Source organism: Gadus chalcogrammus, chromosome 19 (genome assembly GCF_026213295.1).
Source record: "Gadus chalcogrammus isolate NIFS_2021 chromosome 19, NIFS_Gcha_1.0, whole genome shotgun sequence".
In the NCBI taxonomy this organism is placed as follows: Eukaryota; Metazoa; Chordata; class Actinopteri; order Gadiformes; family Gadidae; genus Gadus; species Gadus chalcogrammus.
Window position 1 is genome coordinate 14,790,104 of NC_079430.1, and position 26,288 is coordinate 14,816,391.

Sequence of the window (26,288 nt, forward strand, 5' to 3'; positions counted from 1 at the left end):
AACATTTGATTTGAAAACGCTAATCTAACGACTAGACGCCTGCAACCGTTTGTAAATTACACAATTTATTCGAGTCCCTAGGTGAAGACTAACGCACAGCCGAGACGTATTCTAACCCCCCCCCCCCCACCCATGCGTGTGCGAGTGCGAGACTAAGTGTATGTATGTCTGTGTGTGCGTGCACGAGAGTGATACTAAGTGTATGTATGTGTGTATGCGTGCTGGCGTGTGCACGAGAGTGAGACTAAGTGTATGTATCTATGTGTGCGTGCTGGTGTGTCTGTTTATATATGTGTGTGTGTGAATGTTTATGGGTGTGTGCGTGCTGGTGTGTCTGTTTGTGTGTGTGTGCGTGCTGGTGTGTCTGTTTGCATGTGTGTGTGTGTGGTGTGTGCACCCTTGACTCTGTGTCTCTGCTCTCCCCTGGGACTGGTGCAGTGCTCTATGAAGGGCTGGGCGACAGTTCTGACGACATGTATTTGGACTGGTACCAAGGTCAGCTATCTCACTAACCACCGTGTTGGGAACCCCCCCTCCCCCCACCCCACTAACATCACCCCCCCCCCCGCCCAGACTGCCCCCACTCTCCTCTGAACACCAGTGTAGCCCCACCCACCCCCACAGGTTGATTCCTCATCATCCTATCAGTGCCCACCACCCTAACGTCCTCCCCACTCTGAACACATGGGGGCGCTGCTGTAGGCCCCCTACCCTCAAGTGATTCCTCATTAGCCTTTCATTGTCTTGGTAACGGATCTTGAAGTGAAAGCAGGATAGACCGTTCTTTTGTATTGATTGCCAAGACCGGTTTTGCCCTTTAACGCATGGCGACGATTTGAAACAAGTAGAATAAGGTATACGCTGTAGAATAGGTCATGAAAATCCTCAGTTCTGACACGCCCTTTAGAAACAGAAGTAAAAGTAGAAAACTAAATGGCTGACATGTGGGCTGATGTGAACGTTTCCAACAAGTCTTCAAACTAAATGTTATGTAGCTTATCTATTCCCCCCCCCCCCCCCCCCTCCAAACCCAACCCCACTCCTTCCCCTTAGTCTGTTAAAAGAGAACACGGTTAAAAACAAAAGGATAAGCAGTTATGTTTTTGTTTTGGTGCGTCTGGTTTGAACCAGTATGTCCTCCGGTGGCCTGCATGGTGGAAGACATCCCACTGAGTTCTCCTCTAACAAAATGGCGGCCCGCGTCCGCACACAAGACACGCCCCTCCTCTGTGTTGTCATCTCCCGGTGGGCGTGGCCTTTGGCTACGCCATCTTGTTTGTTTTGTTTAAAAAAAAAAATGAAATGACTTTTGTTGTCCGAGTGGTAACATGGCTGTGAGAAGATGCCCATCTTGTCCATGAATTTTTTTTTGTTAAGATAATTTATGATGAAATTGTAAATAATTATACTTAAAGAAAATAGTGTTTGTTATGTGTTGGACGGGGGCCATTTTGCTGTAGCCACATCCCAGCCAGCTTCTTGACCCTTGACAGTGGCCCTCGAATCCTCGAACCCCACAGTGGCCCTCGAACCCCACAGAGGTCCTCATTCAAATGATCTCTAAACGACGAGAAGGCGACCACTAACTAACCCTCTCTTCCTCCCCCCTTCCTCCCCCTCTCTCTCTCCCTCCCTCCCCAGTGGGGCCGTCCATGGTGCAGCGTCTGGACAGCTCCACAGTAAGAACGTACTCGTGCTGAGGGGAAGGGCCCCTGGCCCCTGGTCTGACCACCAGCCTGTAGGTCCCGCACACACACACTAGTGAGGGGACTCGGTCACATTCGTCGCTTCAACGCGACTTTTTCTCATGTAGCGATGCCGCCAGGCACACATTGACAAAACGAGGTACTTAACGTGAATGGAGGTTCACGTACAGAACAAATTGATCTGAACGTGAGATTGTAAAGCGCTCATTTCCGTAAGTCGGCTTCTCGTTTTAGATGAACCTCATATAGCCTAGGACGTTAAGGGACAGAGCGGAGTAGCCGTTCATATCTCTCTCTCTCTCTCTCTCTCTCTCTCTGTCTCTGCCTCTGTCTCTGTCTCTCGTTCTCTCCCTCTCTCTCCCTCCGGCTCACACAGGCCGGAGCACACAAGTGTAAGAGTTGCATTGACTCGACGAGTGTAGCCGAGGCCAAAGACTATCAGATGAACAAGTTTAGGTTTACATGCAGCACACACAGAAGCGCATGCATGCACAGTCACACACATTCAAGCTACACAATGATTTAAAGGTGGTCTTCGTGATTTAAAGGTTTGTGGTTTGGCCGGCCGCGCATACTCTGAAGGTGCGTGGGGCTAAACATGTATTTCATATATTTGCTTTAAAGGGGATTATTTTATACCACCAGGTGTGAGGGTGATTAGTCCTTACAAGCTGTTTTGAAAATCGGCCTCTTCTGGCATCACTAGTGGGCGTGTCCACCTAGATGTATGACGGATAGATGGGCAATGTTTGCTACGGTCCACTGGGTAGGCTGGTAGTCTGATCCATCCAGCACACATCAAGTTGGACACGCCCACTTGTGATGTCAGAAGAGGCCGATTTTCAAAACGGCCTGTAATGATTAATCACGTCACACCTGCTGGTATAATGTCACCTTTAATCATCTCATTTCATATCAGGAGTCAAAACGTTGAACTCGGACATGCCACCATTCCCACATTCACAAGATAAACGCTTCCCCCCCCCCCCACCAGACCAGCCACGACGACCACCACTAACCGCTCTGTGTCTCCCGCCTCTCCCCCCAGCTCCAGTTCTAACCTCCTGACCTCTGACCTCTGACCCGGGCCGTCCGGCCTGGTCTCGTCAAGCCAAACCGGGAACAAAACAAAAAAAATAAATAAAGAACTCTCTGATGACATGCACTGCCAAGAAGCCCGCCCCCTAACCGCCAACCACCGTCCTCCCAAACCCGTCGTCATGGAAACCAAGACAGCGGCCCTGGAGGCTTAGCGTTGGACGGGGGGGGTCGTCTCCACCCACCCAGCCCATTCGTCCATCCGTCCCCCCCCATCCCAGATGTTGGTGCTATACCTCCCCCCCCCCCCCCCCCTCCCGCCACATTTGTACCTTTTACATGTACAGATACTCGTGGATGCATAACGTTACGGTGTACTACTGACAGATGTGTAGGGGTTGGACTGTAAATGAACTATAAATAATGCTGTTTTTAAATGTAAGTATATAGATATAAATATATTATATACATATACACATCTATGTAGAAGAAGAAGGATATTGGGTCAGAACCCCGTGGTTGGTAGGTTTTAAAACATGCTGCTCTTTAAAACAGTCTTAACACGACCGTGGCACCCCCCCCCCCCGCCCCCCTTTCGCCACACTGAGTTTCACACTCAGCCGTCGTGCTGCTGATGAAGATGAGGAGGACGATGATACTGTGACAGGTCTGGATGTCTTTCGCGCGCCGCTCAGACCCAGAGAAAAACCGTGAAAGCCTGACCCCTGCTGGCCAACGACAAAATTCCAAGCCTCGTCATATTTTTTATTTTACGGATGTGGTAAAAAAATATATAACAGCTACAAAGTGTGTTAAACAAGAGATGCGCTGATTAAAAAAAATGTAAGTCTGGAATTGCCGTCACAAGTTGCCACGGAGATCATGAAAAAATGGACGTTACTCAAAATGGACATCGCACAAACTTAAATCTCAGAGGAATTCCCAACAAGCAGGACTGTGTTCGTTAAAGTGATGCGACGTCCTTTAATGAATTGGTAAACACACACACACAACCAAAAGACAGCGGTGTGAATCCTCCGGAGAGGGCGACCACTCAGACCCATCGTGTGCGTAGCGTGTATATGAAACATGTTGAACGTGAGGCGACCGAACCGCAAAAAGACCCCGTGGGCTTGCTGTGACTTACGTCGGTGTTAAACTGTCGAAAGCTTTGTATTTTTCTCGTTTTGGGGGTCAGGGTTGCCAGGGTGACCCCTATGACCTCTCCCCTCTCCAGTCTGTCTTTCGGTTCATTTCGGACGGACTCCTTTTTCGATCGGAACGGGTTTACGACATCCGCGATTTGCACGAACAACGACTCATTTTGTTAAGTGTCAAAGGTTTTTCTGTTTTTTTTATTTATTACCTGTACTTTGGTCAAAACTATGTGGTGAGCGAAATACATTTTCATTGTCAATAAACTACTGTCAGTTGACAACTAGTTGTAATACTTTCAGCGCTTAAATCATTTTTCTACTCAAAACTTTGACTTTGGCACAAAATAGTACGTGTGTGTGTTTGTACAGACTTGATTGATGTGTAAATCTGTACATGTTTCAACAGTTAAAGCGTCGACAAGACTGATCGCCACAGGTCCTGAGCAGCACAATAGACCGACTGAAGGTTCAAGGTATCTGATATCAGCACGATATCTCCTCATATGCACTGAATGGTCCATTTTTTTCTTTTTGCTCTTATTTTGAAAATCAAGAGCAATCCGTGCAGAACACTGCAGTGACCGCAATGTGTGGATGAATACAGATGTTCTCACGTGTCGAGCTGGGGAGGGCCCCTGGGGAGTCTATGCACTGGGAATACTCTTCTCAATGCCATTAGAGGGATAGGGGCCTCTAGGACTCCTCTCCCCAGGGCCCTTAATGTGCTGGGGGGCCCCCTGGGAGTCCTCTCCCCTTGGCCCTCGGCGTGCTGGGCCCCCCTGGGACTCCTCTCTCCAGGGGCCCTCATAGTGCTGGGGGCCCTAGGGCTGCTCGGACCTGCTTCTCGATGTCCTTGAACACGTCTGGGTCCTCGATGGTTGGAGAGATCTGGCAGAAAACACACCGTCATCGTTCGTGGCAGATCCAGATTATGCCTCGCAGTGTTCGTCATTTGCATTGTGAGCTTGGTTAGAAGAGTCGTAATGCACACAAACCACAATTATTATCGCTGCACAAACAATAGATATGTTTACGACATAAAATCATCCATTTCTTCATCCATTTCTTTCTTGCAGTTTGGAGAGAGACTACACAGTTTGGAGAGAGACTGGTGAGCCCGGACATTGTGAGTCCGCTTCCCCCTCACTTCCATACAACTCATAAGTGATACAAGAAAGAATGAATCCATTCATTCATTCATTCTCGAATCCCTTAGTCGTATGGGAGTGAGGGTATACTGTTGACTAGGAAAAGGAGAAGGCATGTACATAATAAATGATAACCTTCAAACGATTTTTTTACTTTTACGGGTTTGGTAATTGAGGAGTAGGTGATTGACAGTTAATTCAGAAGTGGGTAGAGGGGCTGATGTGGAAATGTGGGGGATGAAACCCAGAACCTTTTGGGGCGGGAGTCAAGAGCGAAGAAGCAAAGTTTCGGCACGGTGCGATTTACATACAAAGTCAATGCGAAGACGCGAATAGACGAACAAACCAACCAACGAGCAGACTTGGCCCACCTTGTACGGCTTCCCGTTCACCAGGTCGGCCAATGCGGAGCGGGGTATCTTTCCCGACCGGGTCTTGGGGAGCCCCTTAACGAACAGAACCTTCCTGAAGGCGGCCACCGGCCCGATGGTCTCCCTCACCAGCTTCACCGCCTCCGCCGCCACCTCCTGCTGGCTCTTCTGCAGACCTGTGGAAGTTCCCATTCGTTTACACAGTGGTTCTCAAGTGGAGGGTCGCGGCCCATAACTGGGTCTCAGCAGGGGCCCCAAGTGGGCAGCGAAAGAGATACAAATTAATATTAATTATGGGCTTTGAAGCAAGCTGTTTAACTGGCAGCCAAGGTGGTTCGGGGTGGTGGTGGTGGTGGTGAACATTTACATTTTTATCTTTGAATAAAAAGTCGCTTTTATCCAAAGTGAATTATAACACATTCACACTGAAGGTGGTGTCAACCATGCAAGGCGTCAGCCAGCTCGTCGGGAGCAATTAGGGTTGAGGCGTTCTTACTCAGGGACACCCCGACACTAGGGGGCGCCAGGGATCGAACTAGATACGGTCACAAATCAACACGCTCTACCTCCTGAGCTAAGGAGTAACCAGTAACCTAAAGGACTACATGTAACGGTTTCATCTGAACATTACTATATTTGAAGGCCGACCAAGGGAATACTTAAGCGTTGAATAATATACAGAGAAATAGCGAATGAATCATACTATTCGGACATGCTGATATTCTAATGTCAACCGGCAGTGATATTCTAATGAGAAGGCGTGGCCTCACCGTTCCGGAGCACGCACATGGCCAATGGGACGACGCCTTTCAAGGAGTCGTCCAGGCCCATCACCGCACAGTCCACCACGTCAGGGTGCTGCAGCAGAGACTACAGCACAGGGCACAATAAATAGAACTATAGTTGACCATTTAGCTATACTATAGCGACAACTTTCATCCAGAGTGAATTACGGTAACAAGTAAAGTCGGCGACCGGTATTTCCGGAGCAGCTAGGGGTTCGAGCATGAGGGTTAAATCCCAGACCTCCCTGACGTATACATCCTTTATGAATATTATTATGGTCGGTCTTACCTCCTCCAAGGCCCCGGCGGAGAGCCTATGACCGGCCACGTTGATGACATCATCAGAGCGCGACATGATGTATAGGAAGCCGTCCTCGTCCACGTAGCCGGCGTCCATGGTGTCGTAGAAGCCCTGCGGCGAGATCCACAATGTTTTGTCCTTCTTTGCTTATCTTTCTACAATTTTGTGCGGTCCTTTTAATTATTCACTCGCCTGTTAATTATTCATTCTCCTTCTGCTGCTTTGTATTTTTAAGTTTAAATTTTTTTTAAAGGTGACATATTATGCCACCAGGTGAGTGTGATTAGCCGTTACAAGCAGTAATGAAAATCGGCCTCTTCTGACATCACAAGTGGGCGTGTCCACCCAGATGTACGCTGGATAGATCAGTCTACAAGCCTACCCAGTGGACCGTAGCAAACGTTGCTCATCTATCCGTGATACATCTAGAAGATGGACATGCCCACTTACACTCACACCTGGTGGTATAATATGTCACCTTTAAATGTTGTGCAATCTTTTTAATTATTTAATTACTCTCCTGTTCTTCTGCTGCTGTGTAAAGTATTTTTAAGTTGAACATTCATTTAAAATTTGCATGCGTTTAGCAAAATAAGGCGTAGATATTTCACCATTCACATTTGAATACACTTTTTCAACGACAACTACTAATGGTTCATGATCATTTATCCTGCTAGTGATACGGTCAAATCCTTATCCTGAAATGCAGACGTTCACCACTAGATGGCGGCCTTGGACCGCATCGCGAACGTAATCGAGTGTTTGCAATAAAACGACAACTCAACAACGTTAATTTACCTTAAAAGCTGTTTTATAGTTTACCATCAAATAAAATATTAGGAAAATTCGCTTGAGGGTGTTATATCTAAATGCAGGTGTCCATATTAAATGTGAGAAAATCCTTTGCCTGTCCAATAAGCTCTGATTGTTTGCCGTTGGCTGTGAGAGGGAGCAGTTTCCTACAGTATTAGAGTGAGACACTTACTGGGAATTTAGTGAAGTAGAGCTCCTTGAAGAGGGCAGCGTTCTGCCAGAGCGACAGAGCTGCTCCTGGGGGAAGAGGCAGTCTGGAGAGAAAGAGAGAGAGAGAGAGAGACATCAACACTCACTGAGCCAGACACAGAGTTTGTTTCACCCTCACTTCCATACAACTCATAAGTGAGTCGAGAAAGAATGAATTGATGAATAAATGTATTGACATGAATGCATGCAATCATTCATTCATTCATCTTCGACTCACTTATGTATGAAAGTGAGGATGAATCGTTCATCTACATTAATTAATGAATGCATATTTAATTTGATACATGGTAGATTGACAACCATATCAAGATAATTGAGCTATGTATGTATGTATGCATGCAGCCATGCATCCATATCTCAGATATGGTTGTCAATCTACCGTGAACCAACAAAAATAGAGAGGCATGTGGCCTCTGGCTAGTGTTACACTCTGAGTCTAGACGCTGGGGGTCAGTGGGTCTGGACTTGACCTGGCGTGACCCCCTAGCTCTGACCTTTCTGGGGGGCGGGCGTGGGGATGTGTGTGTGTGTGTGGGGGGGGGGGGGGGGGGGGGGAGCAGTAGCTCTGATGTAGGGGAGCAGAGGGGAGGTGGTTGTTTCATTCAAACCCTTTTCAGGTCAAAATGTCTAAGTCGGTCTACACCAGGACTGAAACTCTGTCCTGCCCTCTACCCCCCCCCCCCCTCCCCCCCCCCCTCCTTGACTTGGTGGTGCCAGCAAACGGAAAAGAGGGGTCCAATAAAAACTAGGAAAACGGACATGAGCCGATTGTCCTTGTGAAGGACATCATCATGAATTCGGTCACGTAAAAGGATAGTTTACGTGCAGTTAGCATCGACTTTTGCACGAGTCCGGACGCATGGTGGGAACGGACAGACGAAGTGAAAACTAAATGTGAGGAGTGCATGTTTTCACCATCAGAACGAGCAGAGCCAGCATCCCCCCCCCCCCCCCCCCCCCTTTGAGAACAATTTAGTTCATGCTCTAAGGAAGGACTTCATTTCTTGTTTTTTCCCGTGGAAGTCTGGCCCTTCGCCCGCTCCTAATCCTGCTGTAAGAGCACGGGAATAAAGCATGTTTGGAGGTCAGTGTGGTCGAGGTGTGTGAGTGTGTGTGTTTGGATGGAGAGGTAATGGTGTGAGCGGGGAGAGACAACGGGAGATAGGGAACAGCGAAGAGAGAGAGATAAGAGGAGGGATATAAGAGAGGGGAGACAGAGGAAAGACGAGAGAGAGAGAGATGAGAGAGAACAGAGGTAATGGAGGGAGAGATAGCCGAGGAACAAAGGATGTGGGTTTGAAGAGGCCGGGGCTTTGAAGGAAAATGCCCTGCCATCACCACACACACACACACACACACACACACACACACACACACACACACACACACACACACACACACACACACACACACACACACACACACACACACACACACACACACACACACCCCTCGACTTTGAAGGTTTTGAGGGCCCCTTCAACTGAAGGCTGAGTTATTCCCAGATACATGTGAAATGTTAACCTTTGATGGATATTGCCTTTCATCAATATGTATACGTTGTCAAAGATTTATTGAAATTCTGTCGAGAAGTGGTTGGTTAGTTGTTTACGTGTTGTGTAGACAGAGAGTGGGCGTGTGAGTCTGCCTGTGTGTGTGTGTGTGTGTGTGTGTGTGTGTGTGTGTGTGTGTGTGTGTGTGTGTGTGTGTGTGTGTGTGTGTGTGTGTGTGTGTGTGTGTGTGTGTGTGTGTGTGTGTGTGTGTGTGTGTGCATGAAAAAGGGGTAAGCGAGCACGGCGGCCATACAGGCCCATTCCTCAGCCTCTTACCTCACCACGATATTTCCCAGAATCCTCGGCGGCAGCGCCTGCATGTCGTCGTCCACGACTTCCACTGTCAGACGGAAACAACACAGACCGACATTCACGCCATGGAAACAAGCGTCACACACTGAAAGACCACGAAGGAAGCAGGGAAAACTTTATTCACTGCTTATTTTTTAATTAATCAAAAGGTTGTATCAGCGATTCTTGGCCGAAACATAAATGATCACATTCATCTGACCTTTCCTCACGATCCGCCCGCCCCATAAGCAGGCCGTCAATAAAACGCGTCTCTGTAGGCAGCCTACGCTCCGAGATCGTAATCAAAGACAAATGGTACTACCGACCACTCAAAATAAATAGTATTCCAACCATTCACCGACAAGGGGTGGGTGTCGTGGGGTTTTGCGCTGCATTCATGATAGTTTTAACTGGATGCACGAAACACGGAAGGGAGGGGCGATCTGGCTCTGTTTGTTTGGGTTCTCGCTTCAAATACCAACAGAAGAGACGTCACCCAACATGGCTGATACATCCTTCAAAGTGGTGGCAGATTTATAAATGGCTTGTATTGGACACCTACACCTGGTTGCATAATAACACCCCTTTTAATTGATATTTTCATATTTATGAAGACTCAATATGAAGAGATGCGAATGACGGAAAACGAAATTGAGGGGCCATTGTACCATTATGTTAGCCTTAGCCTCAGACAGCAGTAGAGAGAATGCAAACACTCGTCTCAGTTTCCTCGACAACGCGTTGGCGGTGAATGAATCAATGAGGTGGGGGAGGAAATGTCATCTCAGATGTAATGATTAGCCAGTCATGTGACAAGGATTCTTACCGTTGTAACCCGGTACAGGCTTCCCGGCCTGGCCAGCAGGGGGGGTCAGCGAGTTCCCCAGGCCGATGCAGGTGGAGGTGATGGCAGAGCCAGTTTCTGGTCAGAAATTAAGATAGAAAATATGTATTTACTATTCAATGCTTTTCATCCCTTCCCCTTCCAGATAACACTTCAAAAATCGTTTTTATTCAACAGTTGACATTGATTTTGAACGACATAATGTATTTATGAAAGTCAGGAAAATTGCTGTAGGAAATGTATGGAAAAGGGAATCCACGTCAATTTATGTCAGGCCAATAAAAATATCAAAGGATAATTATGAATAATGTTTACAATTTGTGTGTTCCCCTATCTCCATCTTTTCAGTCTGACGACACAATGTTCAGAAAGTCAAAATCACAATCCTGAATATAACAATTATGCACGTCACCTTTCTACCATGAAGACCTACTTCACTCTCCCCAACTCACTCTTCCCCCACTCACTCTCCCGCACTTTCTCCTCCCTGCTCACTCTCACTCCCCCTGTTCCTCCTCTCCCTTCCTGCCAGCTGGTTGGCCTACATCCCTATCATTAACCCCTTTACTCGCTCTCTTCTCAAAGCAGAGGGCGCTCTACAGCTGCAGCGAGGTGCAGCTTTCAGTAGCACAGCCGTAAGTGTAACTAGGACAGTTTGCTAAGGCAAGGTAAGTTAAGGTAAAGGTAAGGTAACTGGGTGTCATTTTATAGTCAAGGCAGCTAAGGCATCAATAACCACAAGTAAAATAGACACGATTTTACCCCGCAACTGAATAAAATATAAAAAATACAACATACGTGGTACAGAGCGATTTTAAATTTATGGCAATCAGTTCGCATCAGCATGTACTCCAGATATATCTTGATCATTTTACTAACAACTAAATCTATCCTTAACATCTTACAAATGGTGGCTTTAAAAACAAAGTTATTACATTATTAATATCACCGGCAGCCTGTCGGCAGTCCCCGACAGCTATTCACAAAGACTGAAGACAGAGAGTCGGCGATGGACCATCTGTCAGTCTGTCGCCTGACAGAACCCCCCCCCCCCAGGAGAGACTGTGCCTGGCACTGACAAGTGCGTGTGTGTGTGTGTGTATGTGTGTGCTTTCTTGCGTGTGTGTGGTCCACTTCTGAATTTGAGATTTAGATTACCCCTACCAATTAAATGAACACTTTAGACTGAAACCTTCCAGTGATATCATATCCATCCTTCAGGTTCAGGTAGTTTAATCCATTGGAAATACAGTTTTGGATTCGATTGTTTTGCCATTGGCTCCCATCTCACGTAGGAGGTCTTCTCTCCAATTAGGACGGCCGAGCGTGAAGCTGCCCCTCTAAACGAGCTCCACAAAGGAACCCGGAGCCGAGGCCTGCCGTCACGCTCGTTTGAGCGGGAAAGAGCCAGACGGAACTGAGGCAGCCAAGAACCTGAGACGGTCCGTACGTTTAAATATAGTGTTCGACTATAATCCTCTCTCAAGCTTCAGCCAATCACGGTACCTTGCTCGCTCAACCTCGACTGTCCTTGTACATCTCTCTCTCTCCCCCTCTCTTAAGGTCTCTCTCCCCCTCTCTTAACATCTAAAAGCGGTTTACAATATTGCCTTACATTCACCCATTCATGCACATTGCACACACACACACACACACACACACACACACACACACACACACACACACACACACACACACACACACACACACACACACACACACACACACACACACACACACACACACACACACAGCGGTGTCGACCATGCACAACGACAGCCAGCTCGTCGGCAGCAGTTAGGGTTAGAGGCGTCTTGCTCAGGGACGCCTCGACACTCGAACGAACTAGCCACCTTCCGGTTGCCGGCCGACCCCGCTCTACCTCCTGAGCCACATGCCGCCCACGTACGTAGCGTAGTGCCCAACATCGTGACTCGCCATCGCCCACCGCTACAACAAACCAACGGAGAGAAACGATAAAATATTAAAAAAAAGGAGGAAAAGTGAAGAAAGGCTACATTTACATTTAGGGCATTTAACAGACGCTTTTATCCAAAGCGACTTACAATAAGGCTAAAAAGAAGAAAGTGCAAAAGAACATGAAAGAGGAACGGTTTGGATGTGGAGCCAGCTGTCACTCAGCCGTGATCAGGGCTCTACTGCCCGTCGCCTGGGGGGGGGGGGGGGGGAGATGAGGGGTTCAATGGCTGTCATCTCTCCCCAGCCTCATCACCCATCCCCTGCCTCTTCACCCCGGTCCCACTGAGAGCTCAGGGTACCGAGTCCCGGTGTGTTGTCGTGACAACCTTATGCACTGCATCGCTGCTGCTGGTCGCCCCCCGGGGAGGGGAACCAACCAAGCGCGCACACACACACACACACACACACACACACACACACACACACACACACACACACACACACACACACACACACACACACACACACACACACACACACACACACACACAACCCCCCCCCCAAGGTCAAAGGGATGAGTGACACAGGGGACATTTAGGGATGTTCAACTAGTCTTTTGTGATCTACATTTCAGTGTTTCACATTAGATTGAAACACTGATATGGATTAAATCATTTTAAGCCTCAGAGTTGGAACAGTGGAGTGAAAGAGAGTTCAGGTGAAGGTCGCCGTACTAAAAGCAGCACAGCAGTGACTGAATGAATGAACGAACGCTAAAGACACACTGAGCTCATCTCTACGGTTATAATGAGTCAGCTCTCAACAAAGCACCCCTCACTTCTGAGTCCAATTAGCCTAACCTCCAGCGCAGCTGACATAACATGAATGACGTTCACTTGAAAGCTTAATATTAATATCATATCCGAATGAATCCTTTTGGGTAAAACACGCAAACTCGCAGCTGGCTGGTGTGTGCGTCACTTTAGTACGAGCCGATCAAATCCCTGAAGGATCATATGACATTCCTACACCAATATCCTGTTTCCCCTTTGAAACACTGAGGGAAGGAAGATAATCTGATGGACGTTTCTCTGCGTTGTCTTTGAGGGAGCGTCTTATCTGCGAGGAATGACTGACTGCCTCTTCCAGGAGTTTACAATATATGCGCATACAGACTACATTTCACTCGTTCATGCATCGGCCTCATTTATTTACCCATATATTTCCATGCTTTGACAACACGTCCCTTAAATTGAAATGTCCTACTGATAAAGCTTAATGGAGGTGGGAGAGGAGGAGGAAGGACGAGAGCTAGAGAGGAAGCATAAATTAGAGTGTGTGTATGTGTTACGGGGCAAACCGGCAACCAACCCGTCCTACAAAAAAAAAATTCAAAGAACTGCACACCGGTTGCCGGGCAACCTGTGTGACATCAGCAACCTTCATCGTCGTCACCAGCTCCTCTTCCTCCCCTGAGCGGACGGTGACGAGGTCTTAAAATAGCTCTCCGATTATTATCAGGCTTCAAAGACCCCTCACTGTGTGTGTGTGTGTGTGTGTGTGTGTGTGTGTGTGTGTGTGTGTGTGTGTGTGTGTGTGTGTGTGTGTGTGTGTGTGTGTGTGTGTGTGTGTGTGTGTGTGTGTGGCAAAGACAGTTTAAATTGTGATTCTGGTATAATGGTAAAAAAATAACATCCGTTTGAAGGTAAATGTAAACCGTGAATGGGGGGGGGGGGGGGGGGGGAAGCTAACAACTCCCGCCACTTAGCCTCTCACGGCGCCAACTCAAAAACACCGCTAGTGGCTAGGGAGGCTCGGAATTAAACCAATTCACTAAATGAGCCCTGGGTCTGCCAGCACAGCTTGTTTAGAAAGCTGTGCTTTTAACTTTAGAAAGCTCAAATTGGCCGTGATATGCAAGGGAATCGCGGAATTAGCCAAATTACGACAATCAAATACAACTATGGCTGACCATCTGGTCCGATATGTAACTATTCACCATGGGATTTGTAGTTGAAGTGGGTTTTTATTGTAGATTATGGCGCTGAGTGGATGCCTTCCATTTTGGTCCAAACCATAGCACGTGAACCCTGACCTCGTTCGAAACCCACCTGCCCAATTGATTTATCACATTGAATTTCTCTCTCGGATTAATTGCGCGTCATTATTGTAAACATGTGCAATTTTATGTTTCTGGAAAGCTCGGTTAGATACAGAAGAATATAGCATTCCTGAAGCACTAATTATTTCTCACGAGTTGATAAATAATGTTAAATAATGCCGGCCCGTTACCTATTCCTACTATGTTAATGTTGCATTTATTTTAGATATGTTATTATTTTGAGTGACATCTGTTCTGCAACACTTTAATTAGTAGTCGATATTGATTTGGTCGCCTCGATTGTTCTCAGCCTCCATTGGCTGTCGGCTCTGATGAAAGCATCTGCTCACTGATTAAAAGTGAAACGTACCAGAACACTGGCTTTGGTTCTGCACCGCAGCACTGGCAGAAATACTCTCTCTGTTTGGTTCTGCACCGCTGCACTGGCAGAACCCCTCTCTCTCTGTTTGGTTCTGAACAGCAGCACTGGCAGAACCCCACTCTCTCTGTTCGGTTCTGTAGAGCAGTAGCAGAACCACTCTCTCTCTGTTCGGTTCTGTAGAGCAGTAGCAGAAACACTCTCTCTGTTCGGTTCTGTAGAGCACTGGCAGAACCCCTCTCTCTCTGTTCGGTTCTGTAGAGCACTGGCAGAACCCCTCTCTCTCTGTTCGGTTCTGTAGAGCACTGGCAGAACCCCTCTCTCTCTGTTCGGTTCTGTAGAGCAGTAGCAGAACCACTCTCTCTCTGTTCGGTTCTGTAGAGCAGTAGCAGAACCCCTCTCTCTCTGTTCGGTTCTGTAGAGCACTGGCAGAACCCCTCTCTCTGTTCGGTTCTGTAGAGCAGTACCAGAACCCCTCTCTCTCTGTTCGGTTCTGTAGAGCAGTAGCAGAACCACTCTCTCTCTGTTCGGTTCTGTAGAGCAGCACCGGCAGAACCACCCTCCCTCTAGCCCTCTAGTCCCTCTGGTTGTAATGAGGATATGACAGAAACACGTAGATGGTGCCCATCTCTTATCATTCCTTCGAGATACAGTCGTCTTAAAGATAGATTCTGAGCCATGGCCTCAAGACCAAAATGGTTATGAGGAACCGGAATAATGCGGATTGTTTCAATCATTTATCAAATGAAGATACCACAAGAAACATGTTCTGGACAACCAGTGTTGTTTTGCAAAAAAATGTCCAATTGTATATTGAATGTCTTCGCTTGGTTGTTGTTTTTTAAATGAGTTTGAATGCCGTACACCAATTGATTCACTTCAGTATACTATAGCGTAGGAAAGCAAAGTCTGACTCTCAAAAAACAGCTTGTTGTCCCTGAGCAATTAGTAGGACAGGGAGAGAGCTCAGCCAAGGAGCTGAGCTAAGCTAACGCTGGGTTGTTCAGCCAGCAAGGTGCCGGAGAGGAAACCTGACAGAAACATTACAAGCAACATATGGCACAGAGCTCCAAAACAAGCCATAAATGTATGTTTTCTGCTTCATGAGCTGCAGAGTTGGGAGTACTGACTGAATGGTGTGGAACAGCTGTTAGCTTAGCGCCCAGGAGCGAGTCGACAGAGACTTCAAAGTCCTGATGGGACGAGGCGATCCTGGTGCAGACAAGTCCATAACGTAGATGGCGTGTATGCAGCGACAGCACACTGTCTCGCTCTCTCTCTGTGTGTGTGTGTGTGTGTGTGTGTGTGTGTGTGTGTGTGTGTGTGTGTGTGTGTGTGTGTGTGTGTGTGTGTGTGTGTGTGTGTGTGTGTGTGTGTGTGTGTGTGTGTGTGTGTGTGTGTGTGTGGGGGGGCCTGGGACTACAACTAAGAGGGAAACTTTTGAGAGGAAACTCATTTCCATCCATGCCACACTGAAGACATTATCTAATTTTCAACTTCATACTTCACAGTATAAGACTGACTCACTGGTTTCAGTGTACAAAGGAGTACTAAGTTCGATTGATTATTTGACAAACATAAATTGTTGAATATTACATTTCTAATGTTTTTTTGCAAAAGTTTACTTTGAGTATTTGCATTAATCTAATCACATATTACAATAACATCAGCACATTTACATTTTTACATTAATTCATGAATATGAATGAATATGAATATATGAATAGCCAGTCATAATAACAACATTGGCGAGAAGGAGTTAGGAGTTTGAGTAATCTTTGAAAGTATTAATCTTGTCGGATTTTGTCAGGTTGAGTCAATACAGGTTCAGTCAGAAGAAACGGTAATTGTCAGCAATATCAGCCAACAACCACTTCAACAATTAACTCTGTATTTTTTCATTCTAGACAAAACAGAACTCCCTCCATTTGCGAACATCAACAGAGGCATTCACGTCGGAGCAAAGCAGGCTGTAAGATCTGCAAGTACGTCCATACCGGGGGGAAACTTACTTCACAAACTAGAAGGCCTCTCTCTCTCTCTCACACAGTGGAAGTTGGTTCTTAACGGAGAAAGAGGCAGAGGACAGAGCCGAAGCAGCTGGCTGTGTGTCATGTCTGATCAGGTTACAGTCTTTCATTACAAAACCGGCTCGGCAAACATGATGTGTGAAGGAGAAATTGGTTCTGTCTGGGTTGTCAAGAACGGACAGCACTACAAGCAGCTCCAGAAGGGACTCGGGAGAGGGAAGGAGGTCTAGGATAGTGGTTCTCAGACTTTTCTACTAGTGTACCCCCTCTAAGATAGTTTTTCAGCTGACTATCCCCTTCACCGGCACAAACATTTATGGTAGAAGTTTGTTAACATGAACGTTAAAGGTTGCAAATAATCATGGGCCATGAGAAACATGGCCCTGTGTTGGCAAGTTTCTCGCCTCAAAAGAAGCACAACGCCAGGGGAGGGTCAGAGCATGAACCCTGTGAATGATGCGAATCCCATTAAAAAATATTCTTCCTGAAACTGACGAAATGTTGGTGTTTCTGGATGCACTTTTGTTTTCACAGACTCTCCTTTCTCCTCGAGATTTAAGTTTCAGGCATTATTTTTTTTTCTCGATTTCTGGTTGTCATATAAAATTTCAATAACAAATTGCTCAGGGGGAAAATAAAATGATAGTTAGCTTTTTTTTTTTTTTTGATATATTTCTTTAGAAATGTTCTCAGTGTGGTACTCGACAGTACTCCATTTGAGAACCACTGGTCTAGGAGATACATTGTGCTCTGCAGAGAGGAGAAAGTCCTCCGCCGTGATGAAGGACAGGCTTGAGGAGCACCTCCTTGAAACCAGAGAGGAGAAGCTGCTCATAGAGCTGACCTCCCTGCAACAGGACTGTAGCATGCATTCTAACAGGTACGTTCTCTTTAAACAATGGACATTAATCCACACGATCCACTACAGTCACTCTCCGAGATGTTAACCACAGAGCTACAATACTAATTCATTTTGATTGCATTGCACTCGGTTTGGCATTGAAATTAAGAAGCCTAGCATCGTAGGTCACAGGTAATGACAAAACCTCATCTGACACACATCCATATGAAGGAAGGATGGATGAAGGAGGCCAAATTAGAAGCACATGCATAATGGACTATGATAAAAAAAAAAGAGATTAAAAACGATGAAATAAGGGAATAGAACGTGACTGCTCCAACTACACCCATGCCACCCCACCCCACCAACCCACATCTTAAATCCAGACAGTCAATATGAGAAGGCAGCTCAATGTACATAAATATAGATGGGACAACTGAACAAATATACCAGTTAATAGTAAGGCATGCACGCTTGCACACAGATCAATGCTACAGTGTTTACCCAGCAGGCCAACATCGACTACGTCAAGATTTACCAGCGAAACCTCCTACTGCTTCGAGCACAAACGACCAGTTACCCCACAGAGCTCCTCAACCGACACACGTGTATCATTATCCGAACGCATGATTAGCCAGCCATCCCCCCGGCAACACATGACACAAGACCTCACAAGACTGTAATACGTTAACACGGGTGAGTGTGTTTCTAATCTCTTGTCCACAGAGCCCTGATAAAGGACTTGGGTCTTGTGCAACATCAATGCCGTAGCGTTCATGTGCTTCAATGGTAACAGAGTAGATGGATTACAAAAGGAAGGTCAACACAATTTCACCCCCTGCAAAACCAACTGATAGTTGCTGCTTTGCCTGACTTCAGGCCTTATAATGGTATATTTTAGACTTTGTACGGCTGCATGTATTTATTATGCATGTATCTACCCCGATCAACGGGGCTATAGTTGTATCAAATACGCTTATTGTGCTAAATTGATTTTTTTTTTAAAAATGGAAAAAAATACATAAAATATTTTCTTTTTCATAAAAGAAAAAAAAATAGCCTGCTTTGATTGTTCTCCGTCTACCACTTCACAAAAGTTTATGAAAAAGGAAATGTACATGCTCAACTAAAGACCGAATGTAAACGCTTTAAAATGAAAGATGTGATCAACCAGGAAAACCATCACAAACCCTTTTGACTGCAGTACAGCTCAAAAGTACTATGGAAAAAGCTGTATACAACTTTTTAATAACTCATTGGAATAGCCAGCCAATATTCCTCCAGTACAGTTACCGCCCCCCTCACTGCCTCATCTATGCACTTTCAAGGTCGACGGTGTTTGTATTGATTTCCATGTTCCATATGCAGAGAGAGAGATGTCCACTTGTTCCAGCATCGATCTCCCATCACTGCTAGCAGGACTTCATGACAACATGACAACAGGTCCTTTCACTCTCAGGCCATGATTAATTTAAACCACAGCGCTCTGGTTCAGGGCATCGGTAGCCAAGCTGAGATTGTCTAAGCGAGAGAGAGGGCAAGAGAGAGAGAGAGGGCAAGAGAGAGAGAGGGCAAGAGAGAGAGAGAGCGAGAGAGAGCCAGACAGACAGAGCGAGGCATCCGATCGAAGAAGCCAATATTAGTCTACCACCGTGAGAGTCTATTAGCTACGCAAGTCCGACACTTAACCAGAACGCAACACATTTGTTAAGATGGACTTTTTGGAAGAAAGAAATGACAGGTATGGCGAAAAGATGGTAGAAACATGGGAGTGCTTTTAGCTAAACATGCAGGTGTTTTTGTAGAAACAAGGTATTCCACTTGGAGAACTCCTGCCAGCATGTCTACACCACCATCTCTGAGAGAAAAAACTGAACAGGCTCCAGCTCAGACCTTAAACCTCACCTCGACCAAGAAGTATTTTTACTCATCGAATACACAAAAGGTATGTAAAACGACTTTGTTGAACAATGGTTTGAGCAGCTAGAAGAAAATTCATTTGAACTTTAATTAACTTAAAATTGCACAGACGTGTCGCTGGTTCATGGTATTATTTAAACGGGTGAAGTATAATAAACCGTTTTATAGCCAAAACATGTTTTGGGAGGATCATCTTTTAAAAAGGACTTACCGGGTTTGTTCCGAGGCTGTATAAATGTCAAAGGGACAATAATTGTCAGCGAAAGGCAGAGTTTGCATTAAATGTCCTCTCACACAGATACCCTAGATGCTTAAGGGCTTTGAACACAGTGTGAAGGTAAAGACTATTCCGCGTAGCTCCATCCCGGGTTGCTAGGGTTAGGTCTACGATTCCCACCCGGGGCCAGCCCTGCTAGGAAATACACTCATGATGGTATTGTAACAAATTTCCTACAATTTCCTAGATATCCTGGATGAATGGTGATGGAATTCAGTCAGCCCTACTAGAGGCTGTGAACTCAACTTGCCAGTCTTACTTACCAGTCTGCCACCAGTGGTCCAGGATGGGGACACCAAAGCTCCTCTTGGCCCAGTCCAGCGTCTCCACGTCACAGCGTTCCCCGGCCAGGAACAGAGACCGCAGGCTGGGGAACGCAGGAGAGAGACGCCGGTTGACCACAAACAAGATGCCCCTACACCTACCTGCTCCTCATGGACACCAGTCCCTTTGGAAAAAAGTGTCTGTTAAATGACAAATTAAACAAAGAAACGCACATTGTACGTTGTCCGTTATTGTGCTGTACTTGTTTGAGAAACTCCTGGTGAATAAAACAATCAAACCAACATGTATTCCAGTCTGGCACCCCAAAATAGTCTGTTATATAACTGTGATTCTTAAGCTCCAGCAGTGTGATGAGAATAACGAATATGACAACTATATTTGACACATTTTGTCAAATTCTGACAGAATTTATGGCGCCCCGAAATAAGTATGTGCTTCTAAAGTGAGGCCTGTCAGCCACAGATGACTTTATTCCACAAAAAACTGCAAGAAGGCACAATGTCATTAAAGCAAAGCTCCCGAAGAAACACCACGTAACGTCAGCATTGTTTTGATTCTTAAAATGTAAATCAGTGTGCTTCCTATTTAAAAAATGTGTGTAATTACCGCTCAATGCCTCGTTCAATGCCTCCGCCGATAGCAAAATAAACAAAATAACCCAACTTTTCTTATCAGGGAGGAAGAGTATATTCTTGTTTTGCTAGGATTGCTTGGTGAAGGATCAATATTTCCAATCACCGACAACCAAAATGGCGGTAGTCACCACCTGCTGTTGGCTGTTTTTTTTGTTCATCACCTGAAGCATAAGAAAGGTGGAACATGTGTTAAACAGCTCCTCATCCAAAAGCGTGTTTTCCTCCTCTTTTCACTCAAAACCTTCAGGAAAAAAAGAACAACTGGGTTCTATTGCTATTCTATTCATGTCTTCTTCCTATTCTCCTTCACCCTCTCCTTAAGATCCGCCATAGGACCTTGGCAAAAAGGCAACAATCAAAAAGTACTCAATGAGCGGTTTCTCCTGAAGGGCTACTTTAAACCTGTAGTGGCTTTTATTTTGAAGAGGAAAAAGAAAGGATTAAATTCAGTTTTGTATAGCTGCAGTGTTTGTCTCCATGTGAGAAATTTAAATCTTAAACTAACGACAAAGATGAGTGGTTTAAACCATAAACCACTGGCAGAGTGGTGTAAAACTGGGGTGTAACACCAGTGATCACTGTTTTGCCTTGGTGATTGGATTACATGTTGTTCGACATCACTTTGCAATGATTGGAACCTATTGGGAAAATCCCAAATGGTTTTCTAAATTGGTAACCGGCAGTACCCACTAACCCGGCAGTTTGAATTGAGTGCTGCCAACTGCTTTGATCTCCTAGTGTAAGTAGGAAATCAAAGCAGTTGGCAGCAATGCTTTGAGGAGATCCCTCTGCCCTATAAAACAGTGTTTACAACGACTTCTGTTTTACTCACGTCAATAAAGCTCTCAACACAAGAACATAAACCTGTGTTGTGAACTTCCGAACTTGTCTGCAGAAAACTGAATCCGGTAATAATGCTTTAATTGTTTTTAAAATATCCCGTTGTTTTTTTTTGAAGGAGCACTCCATGAGACTACAATTTGGCAGATTCTGCGCGCTACAGTGATTTTTGGCGCGAAGCCTGGCAATTACTGACTCACTGGAATAACTCAATGTTTTGGGTCTCATCTTGATCGGCCCCGAAAAACAAGCAGAACAAAACCAGTCCCGGAACAAACAGATTCAATGTTTTCTTCCTCATGGAATAGTTTACGCCCATCATTTTACATGTGGACGTCTTAATTACACTCATTACATTCATCACTTCAGTCACTTACTAAGCCCTTTTATAATGAGACTTCGGGTTGAGGCTGAGAATGAAGCAGAAAGCACACAAAATCTTCTGCACAAATAAAATATCATAATAATACTAGTGCGTACATCGGCTCCGCATTGGGAAATTCCTCTGTTGCCCAAATTGTCAACAAGGTATTTGAGGATCAAAGAGCACCTAATCTCTGAGAACTTTGAGTGGTGATAAAGACCATATATTTCCTTCTTGGCTGCTTGTCTCGGGCAGTAAATGCAGAGATTGCCAAAATGCTGAAGTTCAACTATCTGAGCCTAACCCTGACCACACACAATCCCCGTCAAATCTTAGAGAGGATCGACAGTCAGCAACTAAATACTCTTGAGATTGTCAGTCTGCCACATCTTTTTCATATAGCGTCCAAATAAGGACCAATGTCAAACCAAGCGCACAAGATCAGGTCTTAAATGGGCTTCTTTGTCTGACAAGCAGCCAAGAAGTATTGAAGTTCATTTTTTATGATCTGAAAGTGAAATACTGACATGTTCTCTGTTGACCCACTAATTCTTTATCCAATCATCCAGCCTCAGGAACCAACAATAACTTGTTCTTGAAATAAAAACACATTTGAACCAAATAATGCTTCTTAAATTTGAGATGGGGTTGGTCCCAATGTTTGTTGACTCATGCCCAACAAAGCTAGACTGGGAACCAGACCAATCTGCAGGCTCATGTTTCATTCGCTCTGGCATATGAGCCTAGCCCCCCTCCCGCTCAGAGCAGTTTCCAGCAGAGCTGGGTCGGGCCAATCACAATCATTTATCTCATACAGGGCGGGTTTGATTCGATGACAGTAGAGAGGAGCAGATAACACCCCTTGTAAATAGAAAAATAAACCAAAAGGTTCTAGCCTGATATGAATTGGTGTAGATGTGTTAGTGAAACCACAGGCTATTTCCTCATGCTGTGACTACAGACCCCCTACGGACTCAGTCCACCAGACACTACGGCAGATGTCTGCATTAGACCAGCATGTACCAGCGCTACGGGAGGCATGTGCTGCTATTTGGATCGCAATTTTCCCGAACACGCATACAAAAACAGATTTTCCATTTATGCAGCAAAGCACGGTTTAGCCAGAAGACAACTTCTTCCTTTGCCAGAGAGGTATCCTCAAAGGGAGCCTTGCAGTTTCAGAGAGAAGCTGAGAGGGGTTAGGGGGTTTGCCTGACCTCAAAATCCCACTGAAGATCTCTGGTCCTCCGTCACTGAGAGGGACGGTGTTGTGTGAGGCAGGGCAGGCTAGGGTTTTACAACTCCCAACCAGAAAAGGTGTCTGGTTCAATCCCCAATGTCCGCCATTGCTAATGGCAGGCATCCTTGAAAATGCCGAAATAAAACCTGCTCTTTAATGTCTCGGAATCACTGTCTCTTTGGATGAAAGTAAATGGTGAATTAATAGGCATTTGTAGGGTGACAGGTTGCTAGTTCGATACCTGGCTCCTCCTAGTCGAGATGTCTCTGAGCAAGACACCTCACCCTAACTGCTACCGATGAGCTGGCTGTCACCTTTTATGGTTGACGCCGCCATCGGTCTGTGAATGTGTGTATGAGTGGTTTCAAGTCGCTTTGGACAAAAGCGTCTGCTAAATGCCCTTAATATAAATATATAAATATAATACATCAAATATTCAGATCAATTTTAAAGTGAACCGAAAACCCAAGGTGAATTACATTCAAGATGGGAGCGTGCAAAATTGGATTTTATCAAGAAAACAAACCATTGACAGTTTGTGTTTCCATTTATACAAGCCATGCAACATTATATTCAATAAGCAGACGGCGAGGGCAAGCTGATTTCACACATTAGCAGACAGAAGCGTTTTCCCCAAGTGGAGACATGATGAGGAACTTCTCGCCAATTTATTGTGCTTTCAAGTCGTTCACCGGCAGATAACAGTCGTGAAAAAAAGTCTATTGGACATTCCAGCCGCGGGTCTTTATGAAGCCCAACGGAGGGGAGACAGGCATCTCTAACTGCACGGCGAGCAAAACGCTCCCACTAGCGATCTGCAAGCGTTTCCTCGGCACGGTGAAATTGTTTTTCCTCTCCCGGCGAAAGCGGTGGTACATTTCCCCCGCTCGCTTTCGCCGGCGGGCAGACAAACACTTTAAGTAGCCAGGCGGACACACCGCACTAAAACACAAAAGAATAAATAAAAAAAACCTGGCAGGGGACACTGGAGATAAGCAACGGTTTGTATCCGAGGCGAGAACGCCAGTGTTTGAGGCATTGGTTTTCTGAGGAATCAATCAAAAACGACTTAGCTGTGATCTTCTTTTCGAGACAGAGGGGGGCTTAGACGTGTTATGCAAGGACAACCGAAGAAAAAACGAAAGAAAACAAGACAATATCAGCAGATGGTACCCCCGTCACATTCAGGGCCTCAAGGCCAGAGCCATGGCAGCGATTATTAAATCATTCAGAGGTTATGGAGCGGGGTCATCCACACACGGAGATGCATCATAATGCCCTGCTCAGGGACACTCCCCCCACTGCAGGGAGGGAGCGAGGTGTACGTCCGATTTACAGCACGTGCGCTGATTTCCACGGGCTGGAGGGGAGGGGAATTCGTGAGCCAAATATGTATTCACAGACACCGTCCACCTGATCCGAAACATCATAGCCATAGCCTCAAGGCTAGCTACTGCAGAATTATTCTCTTTTTTCCCCGCGATATTTCTAGCTGAGAGCGATTCTCTGCACAGGTGCATACTGAGGGAGATAGAGACAGCAGGTGGAATCGAGTTCCTCTGCTGTTCGGTGGAAATATGAAATTGGTTTCAGCTTCTCTGCTGTTGTTGCTTCTTTCATCAGTATTCACTTAAAGTGCAAACATTCAGATGGGAGAACGGGTGGCGGGGGAGTAAGAATACACCCGGAGAAAGGAGGACAAAGGGCCAGGAACAGGGGCAGGATGCTCGGCCGGAATAAAACAAAATCACAAAGCTAACTGGGGTATTTGTAATTTCTTCCCTGTGGACATCGTAGCGACGGCGAATAGCATAACCCTTTTGAAACGCTACCTACTGTGTGCACACGAGTGAAGCCATCCGTTGAGCTCGGTGAATAAATATTCAAAAATCTCTCTGAATCTTTGTTCAGTGTAAACTTCAGTGTAAACTTCTTCTTTAAAACATCGGACGCCGTTTTTTTTACCTTCATGAATTATTAGGGGACTAGTAGTGGCAGTCATTTATCAATTTGATAACCCTGTTGTTCCCAAATTGCTTTTCGGGCCTACTGTGCTGATGTATGTGAGCGCTTTTCGTTTTCCCACTGAAATGTATTGACGTGTTTCTGTGGTCATGCCTACTGCCCCAGGGCCAGACTGAACCACCCTGCTGGCTCCAGTTTGAACCCTGCCATAGAGAGACCTCCAGGTTTAGCTTCTAGAGATTGTACCGAGTATTCAAGCAAAATAATAAAGTTGAAGATAGAGAGAGACTGGCGTAAGGTTGACATGTGACCGTAATATTTGAGAAAATCCATTCATTGTTATCAATATTGATCTATAATATATATAAAGTTGGCTATAAATGCTCTAAGAACATCTTCAAGCTCTTGAACCGTAATAAACGCATTTGTATTCACTATTTATTGGCTAGATTTGAGCTTGTCTACGGTCAGACTTAGGAGAAGAACCCAGAGCCATAGTGAGACGAGGTTGAACCGGGCTTGCCGTGTGTGTGTGTGTGGGGGGAGCCTACCGGTTGAGGGGGTACCGTTTCCCGACGGCGGCCTCGGGGTCCTGCTGCCGGATGGCGCGCAGGGCGGTGGGGGCCGTGAACATGGAGGAGACCCCGTGCTCCGACATGACACGGAAGAACGCACCGGGGTCCGGAGTGCCCACCGGCTTGCCCTGGAAACACAGCGAGCGGGTCACACACACGTTGTAATGTAATGGGACAAGTGTGTTTCGCACATGTTGTGATGAGACACGTGTGTGTGTGTGTGTGTGTGTGTGTGTGTGTGTGTGTGTGTGTGTGTGTGTGTGTGTGTGTGTGTGTGTGTGTGTGTGTGTGTGTGTGTGTGTGTGTGTGTGTGTGTGTGTGTGTGTGTGTGTGTGTGTGTCGCACGTTGTGTAGAGTGTGTGTGTGTGTCTGTGTCTGTGTGTGTGTGTGTGTGTGTGTGTGAGAGACACACATGTTGTATTGTGATATTGTGTGCATGTCTGTGTGTATTTGTGTGTAGGATTCGGTTGCCATAAAAACAACCAACTGTGCGAGAAAGAGCACCGAAGCTCAAGATGGTCCCTGCAGTATTCGTGGGAGAGAGAGAGGGATAAAGAGAGAAGAGCCCGATGGGAGGATTCAGGGATCAGTATTAAGCGCAGGTAACTCGTTGAGAGAGAGGGAGAGACAGATGGAGAGATAAATGAAGAGAGAGAGAGAGCACTATTTGGCAGTATAGTTTGAAAGACAGTCATGTTA

General features: G+C 46.0%; 2 protein-coding genes across 2 annotated transcripts in view; one reads left to right on the forward strand and one right to left on the reverse strand.

The window, feature by feature from the left end:
* ppfia2 (PTPRF interacting protein alpha 2) overlaps positions 1–1,700 on the forward strand; it is a 114,792-nt gene extending 113,092 nt beyond the window's left edge. Inside the window, exon 29 of the mRNA XM_056578545.1 lies at positions 1,642–1,700. Coding sequence (XP_056434520.1) covers positions 1,642–1,700 — 59 coding nt within the window. The remainder of the gene's footprint in view (positions 1–1,641) is intronic.
* A 1,771-nt stretch (positions 1,701–3,471) lies between these two features.
* Positions 3,472–26,288, reverse strand: part of acss3 (acyl-CoA synthetase short chain family member 3) — a 31,817-nt gene continuing 9,000 nt past the window's right edge. Inside the window, exons 8-16 of the mRNA XM_056578546.1 lie at positions 25,566–25,717; positions 19,949–20,052; positions 10,200–10,295; positions 9,359–9,422; positions 7,492–7,573; positions 6,495–6,617; positions 6,191–6,290; positions 5,421–5,596; positions 3,472–4,789 (exon numbers count right to left, since the gene is read on the reverse strand). Of these exons, the coding sequence (XP_056434521.1) occupies positions 4,706–4,789; positions 5,421–5,596; positions 6,191–6,290; positions 6,495–6,617; positions 7,492–7,573; positions 9,359–9,422; positions 10,200–10,295; positions 19,949–20,052; positions 25,566–25,717 (981 nt within the window). The 3' untranslated portion in view covers positions 3,472–4,705. The remainder of the gene's footprint in view (positions 4,790–5,420; positions 5,597–6,190; positions 6,291–6,494; positions 6,618–7,491; positions 7,574–9,358; positions 9,423–10,199; positions 10,296–19,948; positions 20,053–25,565; positions 25,718–26,288) is intronic.